This window comes from Tupaia chinensis, unplaced genomic scaffold (genome assembly GCF_000334495.1).
Source record: "Tupaia chinensis unplaced genomic scaffold, TupChi_1.0 Scaffold000026_1, whole genome shotgun sequence".
NCBI classification, from domain to species: Eukaryota; Metazoa; Chordata; class Mammalia; order Scandentia; family Tupaiidae; genus Tupaia; species Tupaia belangeri.
This window is the reverse complement of record NW_006159456.1, coordinates 1,907,159-1,917,484: the sequence shown is the minus strand read 5'-3', so window position 1 is coordinate 1,917,484 and position 10,326 is coordinate 1,907,159. Positions and strand designations below refer to the sequence as shown.

Genomic DNA, 10,326 nt, shown 5'->3' with positions numbered 1-10,326 from the left:
GGGAAAGAGCATTGATGAATGCAAGAAAAACTTCATGAAGAATTAATCTGAGTCTTGGAGAAGTTGGATTTGAAGAAATACATATAATATACTTAATGCCTGTCCCAGAATAGTTGCTCAGAAAATTATAGTTTCATTCCTTGTCGGATAAATGGAAAGATAACTATATGAAAACACGAGCAGTATAAGGGACCATGGTCTCCAACCTATCTGGGCTTTTTTTTTTTAAGAATTATTTTATTTCATTTCATTTATTATTATTATTGTTATTTTAATTTGACCAGAGGAAGAGAGAGGGAAAGTGAAAAATTAAGCCACTAGGTCAAATTGTGGTGGCCATGTGGGAATCCAGTGCCTTAACCACCGCTACTTGCCCCCCAACCCTGCCCGGGATTTTTCATTCTCTGTTGCACTGCTTGTTGGACATCTCATTTTAATCTGACAGGATGTTCCCATGTGTGAAAAATCACAGAATATCTGAACAGGGTCCATAAGAGTAGGCCTGTTCCTTGTTTTAAACTTTAGTTTTCTTTTTCATTGATACTCTGTCTTATTAAAAATCAAGCCACTTTTTTCTAAGGCATTTGTGTGAAATGTTAGGTTTTTTTTTTTTTTATCTCTGTGTATGTTTGTCTAATGTCCTAAGTAACAAAAAATTGTCATTTTTAGATTTTTTTAAAGTCACTTTTGCATTTTGATTTAAATGTCGATAAACTTGCTCTCTAATACTGTAAAATCCAGATAATTTGCACACAGTTTTACTAATACATGCAACTGGAAATTCAATAGGTTAAATGATTCCTAATGGTCATTATACCTAGGAAAGTACTAACAGTTACCATTGTTTCCATCCTTAACATCAGCATTATACAGGAATCCTATTATTTGTAGTGAAAATATTTTTAAAATATTTTAAGACCTATATTTCATGTTTTTCAATAGGTAAATCAAACTGGGAAGATGATGGTTGGGGAGCATGGGAAGAAACAGAACTTCAGGAACCTGTAAGTCTGTAAATGTATGCATCTTTTTTGATAGTGGTGCTTTCTTTCTGTAATGATGATTACATTTTTCAGTGTTAAGCTGATGTTTTAAAATCTATGTCAGGGACATTTTTGTGCATGCTTAATAGTACTTAACTAGATACCTGTGTTTAAGGAACTTCATGACTTGAAGACAGTCCAGAGGTAAGATGGGTTCCTGGGTTGGTGCTCAGATGACTTGACTATGTCATCAAGTTCTTTTCTTCTGCCTACTTTTATATGCAGTGGTGGCTTTATCTTCAGGCTTGTTTCTCTCACAAACATGGTGCAGCAGTGTTTTTTTCCATTTATGACCTTAGAAAGAAAAAGTCTTATGTTTTCCATGACTCTTCTAGAAAAAATTTCTTCAGATGCCTCTAGTGAACCTTGCTTTACATCTTCTTGGCTAGAATTAAGTGATATGCTTATTTCTGAACTAATGATGGCCACGGATATGAGATTTTCATAAGTCATCTATCTCATTCACTGGAGTTAGATGATAAGAAGTTCCACTTCGGGGCCGGCAGGTTGGCATGGTGGTTGAGGGTGCTGGACTCCCACATGGCAGACTGCTGTTCAAGTCCTGAACCAGGTGACTTGCTTTCTCACTTGCCCTCTCTCTCTCTCTCTGTCTGATCAAACTGCAAAAATAATAATAATAAAGTTAAATAATTTTTTAAAGTAGTTTTAAAAAAACGTTCAGCTTCTCTTGAGGCATTGGCTATATAGGGGAAGAGTTAATACCTGAACAAAATCTGAAATTGTATTTTTTTCCCAAAGAAAGAATGAATGTATATATTAGATAGATCACAAAAGGCTATTGCAATAGTTCTTTTGAGAAATGGTGATTTTGATTTAGATGGTGTTAGTGAACATGAGAAACATACATTCTAGACAGGTTTCAAGCCACCAGGGCTGGGATTCAGTTGTGGCTGGCCATGTGTTATCTGACTCTACAGGGCCAGCCCAGATCTTGCCTTTTTATTTAGTCTAATGGTTTTGGCCTTTGACTGACATAAATAATTCTTTCACATTTAAAAAAATTATTATTTTATTTAATTTTTGTTTATTTATTTAAATTTGACAAGAAAGAGACAGAGTGAGAGAGAGAGAGAGAAAGTGAGAAAGCAAGCCACCAGGTCCAGGATTTGAACCTTGGTTGTCCATGTGAGAGTCCAGTGCCCTTATCCACCATACCATCTGTTGGCCTCCCATCACATTTAATGTAATTATGTTTTATTTATTTATTTAGAGAGATTTTTGCTATAGGGTGTGTGCATTCACCAGAGTGACAGAGAGAAACAGAGATAGAAAGCGAGAGATCACCCCCAGGGGGATGGCCATATTACAGTCCATTCTCCTCCATTTTTCCTCTCTGGATTTTGGGCGCACACATGCACTCACCTGGTGTGAGTTTTAAGCTGCTGTGTTTGGACCTCGACTTTGTTTCTTTCATAAGAGGGAGAGAGGAAGAGGAGAAAACAGCTCCCTTCGGTGGAGCTTAGTCACGATGAAATTGTTTTTCTACAGTTCTCCATCCCATCAGGATCCTGAGCATACATATGCTCAGTATGCTTTTCAAGCCACTAGGGTCAGGACTGGAACCCTGCTGGGCCATGTGAGATCTGGCTCTCTTTGGACAGTGCTTTCTCATTGCTCTAAGGGGATGTTCAAGGTGGTTTTAAAAATCATCTTGGCAGGTGGGTCTGCATGCCTGCTCAAAATCCCAAAAGGAGGGAGAAATGGAGGAGAAGGGATTCTGGAATGACCATTCCCCATGGATGATGCTTTCTCTTTCCTTTTTTTTGGCAAGGTCATGCACCTCTAGCAAAAAAAATAAAATAAAATAAAAAGATAAAAGGAAAAAAGAAATTCACCTTGGCTACTTTGTGGAATAGGTGTAGTAGTTCTTTGTACCAGCTATGTGTCTCATACTCACAATGGTCAGGGGCCTGTTTACTTCACAGTATTTCATTTTGTTGTACAGTTGTTCCAGGGGATTATGGGAGATGTGAACAATGATAGCATAGTTTGAACGCCAAGTGTTAACAGTCTTCTTTTAATTCTTACCTGTAAAGTATGTCATCTCATTTTTTTTAACCAAATTTAGAAATATCTGAAATCTAGGAATCTCTAAAGATAAACATAGGGATGTTTTAACTGTTTTCAGATAAAAATAAAAACATGCATCTATTCATTCTAAAAACACATAAAAAATACTAACATACAGAACCGTTTGTCATTTGGATAAAATTTGAATGGATATTCAAGTATACTGCTGTGTTCATGAGGACTTTTTTGAATTTGGATCCTGCCCTTAAAACAAGGCATCATCTTTGCCAAAAGGAGACTGCTTATTGGATAGGAATAAAAATAACACTAAAGATAAGGAAAAGGTTGTAACCACTGACTTGAATTACAGCATCAATCAGAATTTACCACATATAACATCACTATGAGATTTTATTGAGCAAACTGTTTATTTGTTTATTTTTAGAGAGAGATTTTTGCTATAGGGTACGTGTGTTTGCCAGAGAGACAGAAATAGAGAAATCATTCCCCCACCCCCCCCGGGGGGGGCATGGCCATGTCGCAGTCCCTTCTTCTCCATACTCGTCTTAAGATTATGGGTACCCATGGACCAGATCCAGGACTCAAATTGCAGTTGACCATGTGGAAGTCCAGTGACGTAAGCATTACACCATCTGCTGGTCCTGAACAAAATGTTTTTATACCAGGACTTTTAGATATTCTACTCAGCTGACATAAGAGAATTCTGTTCTTTCTTTCCTTTTTGAATTTTCCAATGGGCACATACACTCACCATAGAGAGACAAAGAGAGAAAGAGAGGGAGAAAGCATCTTCCCCCCCCCCCCAGTAGAGTGTGGTCATGCCTCATTCCCTTTTGTTCCATTTCTCCATCCTGTTGGGATTTGAGGTATGTATGCACATACGCCTGTCATGGTATTCAAACCACTAGGACCAGGATTCTAACCATGTAGTCACCCATGTGAAATCTAGCTCCCTTACCCATTATGCCACAGGGCTGCCTCCCCAAAACTTCTGTTATTTCTAGTATTATGATTATAAACCACTCCAAAGGCATAGCCAGCCCCAGAGTCATTAACAAGTATTGGCAAATTGTGGTAGATTTACAAAATGCAGAAGTACCTGTTCTAAGTCAAGGTAGTAGATATAGCCATCTCAGAATGTAAAAAGGAAACAGAACTTTGTACTTTCTTATCAAAGAGCCTACTTTGCCTGACAGTCTAACTAGGTATGTCCACATTAATGGTAAAAGACCAGCATTGGAAAAAGTGGAATGCCTTTTTTTTTTTTTCCAAGAGAGATTTTTGCTATAGGGCTCTTGTGCCCACTGGAAAGACAGAGAGCGAGACAGAAAGCAAGAAATCACCCCCCGGGGGCATGTCCATGCCACAATCCCTTCTCCATTCTCCTCTCAGGATCTTGAACATGCATGCACATGTGCCCAGCATGAGTTTAAGCTGCCAGGTCTGGGACTCAAACTACAGTCAACTATGTGGGAGTCCAGCGACATAACCATTATGCCATTATGCCATTTGCTGGTCCCAAAGTGGAATGTCTTAAAGTCAACTTATGGTTGTGGTGCATGCCATAACTGTGTAAGCCATAATATGGTTCTCCACCAGTTACCATTGGGTTGAGGTTGTTATGACTGGCAGAAGAGTGTAAACTTTTATTCTTTGTTAGTCTGGAAACTATTAGAAAAATATGTTTTGGGATCAGCAGTTAGCGTAATGGCTATGTTGCTGGACTCCCATGTAGTTGACTGTGGTTTGAGTCCCGGACCCGGTGGCAAGTCCATGCATGCCCAAGATCCCAAGAGGATAATGGAGGAGAAGGGATTGTGTCATGGCCATCCCCCTGGGATGGTGATTTCTCACTTTCTGTCTCTTTGTCTCTGTCTTTCTGGCAAGCACACGCACCCTATAGCAAAAACCTCTCAAAAGAAAAATATGTTTTGATCTTTAGGAGTGCTACAGCAGTGTGTAAATAAGCCACTACCATGGGTAGGTGTAGCAAAGAGTAAAGTGGAACAGCAGCCACCACCAGGGAATGCTGACCTTGAGGCCAACTGGTGTTGTTGAGTTCAGTGGAGAACTATAGATTCCAGGGTGCTTTTAATCTCCACAAGCCTATTAGCTCTTTGACAGTAGCTTCTTATTTTTATGGCACAAAGGAGTAAAGGCCTTTTGTATTCAGAGAGACTTAGTACCAGGGGTGTGAACAAGTTTGTTTTTTGGTTTTTGTTTTTCTAAGAAAGGAGAAAGCCTTTTTAGCTATTTCTGATTCTGAGGCGTCAGCCATAGTAAGGGCTTAGTGAAGAAAGCATATTCTAATACCCACTATCAGCAGTAGCCATCCACATGGAAGGAAGTTTGCAGTCATAACACTGGTAAGCTTAGGAGCTTTAAGGATGGTTTCTATTATAGAGGAAGACAAACAGCTTTCTTCTACAGATATTTCATGTCTGTATTCATCTGTCATATTCTGTATTCATCATAACCGAATACCACAGACTGGTGACTTAAACAACAAAAATTAATTTTTTTCACAATCCCAAAGGCTAGAGATGGAAGATCAAAGTGTCATCAGGGTTGGTTTTGGTGAGCCCTTCCTTCCTGGTTTGCAGACAATAGTTTTTGATTGTCCTCACTTGGCCTTGTCTCTCAGAGCACATGTGGAGAGAGTGAGTTCTGGTCTCTCTTCATTCTCTTATAAAGACTCCCTTCCTATAGGATAAGATCCCACCCTTTGGACTTCATTTAAGCTAAATTACCTCCTTAAAAGCCCTGTCTCCAGAGAGTCCCATTCGGCATTAGGATTTAAACATGTGAATTGTGAATAAGGGGCACACAAATTAATACATAATGCCCAAGATGCAGATCATTAGGCATATCTCTAACTGGGCAACTGCAAAAGAAGAACTAGGGAATTCCTTCTTGCTCATGAGTAAATACAAGACAAGACTGAAAGGCAAACAGAACAGATTTTCAGGAGTGATCATGGTTCATATCCTGGACCTAACAACTTGAAAAAACACACCAGGCATGTTTGTGTACGTGCCCAAAATCTTGAGAGGAAAATGGAGGAGAAAGGAAGGGATTGCACTGGGGTTATCCCCTCTGGGGATGCTTTCTCACTTTTCCTTTCTTTCTCTCTCTCTCTCTCCATCTCTCCAGTGAGCACAGTAACCCTGCAGCAAATTTAAAAAAAAAAAAAAAAAAAAAGGATTGAAATGAAAGAAAAGGCAAAACAAGGATCTTCCTCTATGCTAAGGTGACCTTCTAAATGGTATAAGATAGTGGCTGGATTGGGAAAATTAGAAGGAAGGTAGATATACTATGACATCCACTGAATGATGATCCTATAGCAAATACTAAATAGCTTTGCTATATTTGTTTTGGTTGTTGTTTTGTTTTATTTATTTTTTTTTTTTACAGTGTTACAGAACTTTCAGTTGGGATTATAAATTTTTTGCTACAGGGGAATATTTTGTTCAGCCTTGTGCAGTAGAGGGGAATTGAGGCAGTTTGGGAAGAAGCTTAAAGAGCCTTAATTTAATTTTAACTGACAAGGCAGATTTCATGGGCTTTTCTTCATTGGTATATTAAGGCCAAAAGGTAGGAAGTCTAGATTCATGAATTTGCTCAATAGGAAATAGGTATTGGTAAGCAGGTAATAATGGGTATTGTTTACTGGAATAAAAAGGTTCAGGGTCAAGGTCTTCAGTTAAGCTTGGAAAATTGGTGTTCAAAAGATATTTTGAGGGACCAGCAGATGGCATAATGAATGTGTTGATGGACTCCCATGTAGTCAACCGTGGTTCAAGTCTCAGACCCAGTGGCTTAAACTCACACTGGGCGCATGTGCATGTGTGCCCAAGATCCTGAGAGAAGAATGGAGGAGAAGGGATTGTGGTGTGGCCATCCTCTCTGGGGGGGTGGTGGTGGGGGGGTGGTGGTGATTTCTCGCTTTCTGTCTCTCTGTCTCTCTCTGTCTTTCTGGCGAGTGTACATGCCCTATAGCAAAAACCTCTAAAAAAAAAAAAGATATTTTGAAATATGTTTCATCTGTTTCACAGAAAACAATATAATAATACAGTTTACAGAGGCAATTATGATTTAGCAGATTTAAAAGGAAATGAAAGCATGGTGGTTAGATAGGAGCCCCAGAGAAATATTTGTTTACTGGCTGAGAAATAGAATATATGATGACCTGATTAAAGATTCTTAATAATAATGATAGTAACCTGGAATGATTCTGGAAAATCTTGTGTCTTGTTTCATTCTGTTCATTACCTTCTTGTTGCCAAATGCCACAAAGGAGACGTAAGCAGCAGATTGACTAGAGGAGGAGAGCGCTGTGGGTATACCAAGGATGTGCCCTAGGTTATTCTCAGAAGTGGTGGCAGAGGTCTCCTAAGGCAGGTTCTCATCAGGACTTTGGGCTTTTGATTATTAGAAACACTCATTTTGACAATGCCCTTCTTATCAGCATCAATAAAAGCTAAGTCCACCCTAGCATTTCAGCCCCTCATTGGACATTTGGCAATGCTTTGGCTTTGTCTGGAGACATGTTTAGTTTTCACAACATAAAGGAGGTGCATCCAGTAGGTAGAGGCCAAGCATTCTCCTAAGCATCTTACAATGCATAGGAAAGCCCCCCAAACCAAAGACTATCCAACCCAAAAGGGCAGCAGTGCTAAGGTGCAGAAACCTTGGTTTAATCCATGGCTTTTAATGTAACCCACCTGTTCTTGTCTTTCTGCCTTTTCCCATTTTTGTTCTACAAAATTTCTTGTCTTTTTTTTTTTTTTTGTAGGTGGAGGGCTGAAAGGAGGGGGAGGCCAGTGTGCTCAAAGCATTTAATCTGCCAAACCATTAATTTAATTTTAGTAGATTCTGGTGACATGATTTGCTGCTGTGAAAACTGCAGTTAAATAGTTATGTGCTGAAACTAGCAAACGGCATAATGGTTATATCACTGGATTCCCATGTGGCCATCTGTGGTATGAGTCCTGGATCTGGAGGCTTGAAACTTATGCCCACACATGTGCATGTGTGCCTAAAATCCTGAGAGAAAAATGGAGAAGAGACTGCAGCATGACCATACCCCCTAGGGAGTGATTTCTTGCTTTTTGTCTCTCTGTCTCTCTCCAGTGATCATAGGCTCACTATAGGAAAAATCTCTCTAAAAACAATAAATAAGTTAAAAAGCAATTGTTTGCCAGCAAACAGGTAAATTTAAGTTATTCCAAGAGTTTTGGCTACAGAGCAACAAATAGCCCAGTCTTAGACATTGTTTATGCCTAAACACCTAAGAGAGACCATATTGTCACTTTTCTTTCTTTTGTTTATAATTGTTAAATATAGTTTAAATCTGCACTCCTTACGTATTCCTGCAGTATTTCTTCTGTTAAATGAGTTCAGGCTTGATGATGGGGCCTCTGGTCTCTACCAGGAATCTGGGTGGCTGGAGACTTGATTGTCAGTTACAACATGGTTTCTTCTTTAGCCAGAGTGTACATGTACTTCATGAGAGAGAGAAGGTGAGAAAGTGCCTCCCAAGGGGAATGGTCACACAGCAATGCCTTCTCCATTTCTCCCTTTGTGGGATTTAGGGCATACATGCACACTTGGTTGGCCAATTTCTCAAGTCGTTGAGTCTAGGAGTCAAACTGCATTGTTGGCCATGTGGAATCCAGCCGTCTCAACTACCACACTACCTACGCTGGCCTGGATAAAACACATTTTCAGCCAAGCCTCTAATTTCAACCCCTTCCTTGCTCATGCTTCCAGAGCGTCCTAGCCCCAATTCCTATATCTCTTGGAGATTTTGCAGCAAACTGGGGCTGCTTCTCAGCTGCCCTCTCCTCTCCCATCAATTTAGGAGTTAGTTTTCTAGGGACTGAAAAGTGACCACCTGTCCATTGGCTTTCTAGCTCTAAAAATTTAGTGGCTTTTCTCATTCTGTTCTTTTTGCCTTTAATTGGTTTTGCCTTTTAAAAATATGTATTTTGCTATTATTTTTAGTGAGACTTTTGGTGCTCGGGAGTAAGATTCATTTTCATGCATTTTATTCTCCCTCTTTACTTGAAAATTCAATAAACTTTAATTTTATGCACTGTTTACTCCTTATTCCATTTTATGTAATCTGGATATTTTTCCTATCTTCATGTGTAATTATCCCCTTTTCAAGGAATATTAATTTATTATACAGATGGTCTGTGCTTTATTTCATCTCACCCCTGTTGAGGGACTTTTTGTTCTTTTTCTTTTCTTTCTTTTCATGTTTTCTATTGCAGGCAGTGCTGTAACAAGCTTCTTTATATCTGCCACGCGTCTTTGGTTGCATTAAGCACAGAGTGTGATGCTTGAGAGTCAAGCTGCCTGACTTTCTTTCCCACTTCTGCCACTTACTACGAAACGTGGGTGGATTACTTCCCTGAGTTCAGTTACCTCTCAGTGGGACTGATAGCAATATCAAATAAAGGATTGTGTTATATTTTGTTTTTGTTTTTGTTTTTTTTTGAGTGGTTTTTGCTATAGAGCGCATGCACTTGCCAGACAGAGAGACAGAAAGCGAGAAATCACCCCCCAGGGAGGGATGGCCACGCTGCAATCCCTTCTCCTTCATTCTCCTCTCGGGATCTTGGCACACACACACACGCACCTGGTGTGAGTTTAAGCCACTGGGTCCGGGACTCAAACCGTGGTTGACTACGTGGGAGTCCAGCGACATAGCCATTACGCTAACTGCTGGTCCCTCAAATAAAGGATTGTTAGGAGGATTAAATGAGATATACTCAGAAAAGTATCTGGAACATAGTAAGTGACCAGTAAATGTTAGCTAGTTTTATTATTCTATTAGAATAAGTTTCCAAATGTGGAATTGCTAAGGCAATAGGTATGTACATTTTATATTTGAAAGAAATGATTGCATAGTGCCTTCAAAAGGCTGCTCCAGTTAGTATTCCAAATATCAGGGTAGGGGAGTGTCTTTCTCTCTTTGCTGTATACAGAAATAAAAATAGCTCTGAGTCATCTGCTTTTTGTCATTGACTGTGCTCTATCGTTTATTTTATAAAATATAAAAATATTTTTCTATACCCTTTCTCTTTTTAAAAGTTCAGCTTTTTATTGAATATGTTATAAAAGAGATTTCGTCTGAGAGGCCAAAGCCCATGTCATTATCAGATTCTTCTTTCTTTGCTTCTACTTTCTAATCTTCTGCCGGAGCGGCAGCAGCCGTGGGGGC

General features: G+C 39.4%; 1 protein-coding gene and 1 pseudogene across 1 annotated transcript in view; one reads left to right on the top strand and one right to left on the bottom strand.

Annotated features, from left to right (window-relative positions):
• RAB3GAP2 (RAB3 GTPase activating non-catalytic protein subunit 2) overlaps window positions 1-10,326 on the top strand; it is a 102,193-nt gene that overhangs the window by 13,380 nt on the left and 78,487 nt on the right. Inside the window, 1 exon segment of the mRNA XM_006140235.3 lies at window positions 943-1,004. Within this exon segment, the coding sequence (XP_006140297.1) occupies window positions 943-1,004 (62 nt within the window).
• Window positions 10,198-10,326, bottom strand: part of LOC102469471 (60S acidic ribosomal protein P1-like) — a 580-nt pseudogene continuing 451 nt past the window's right edge.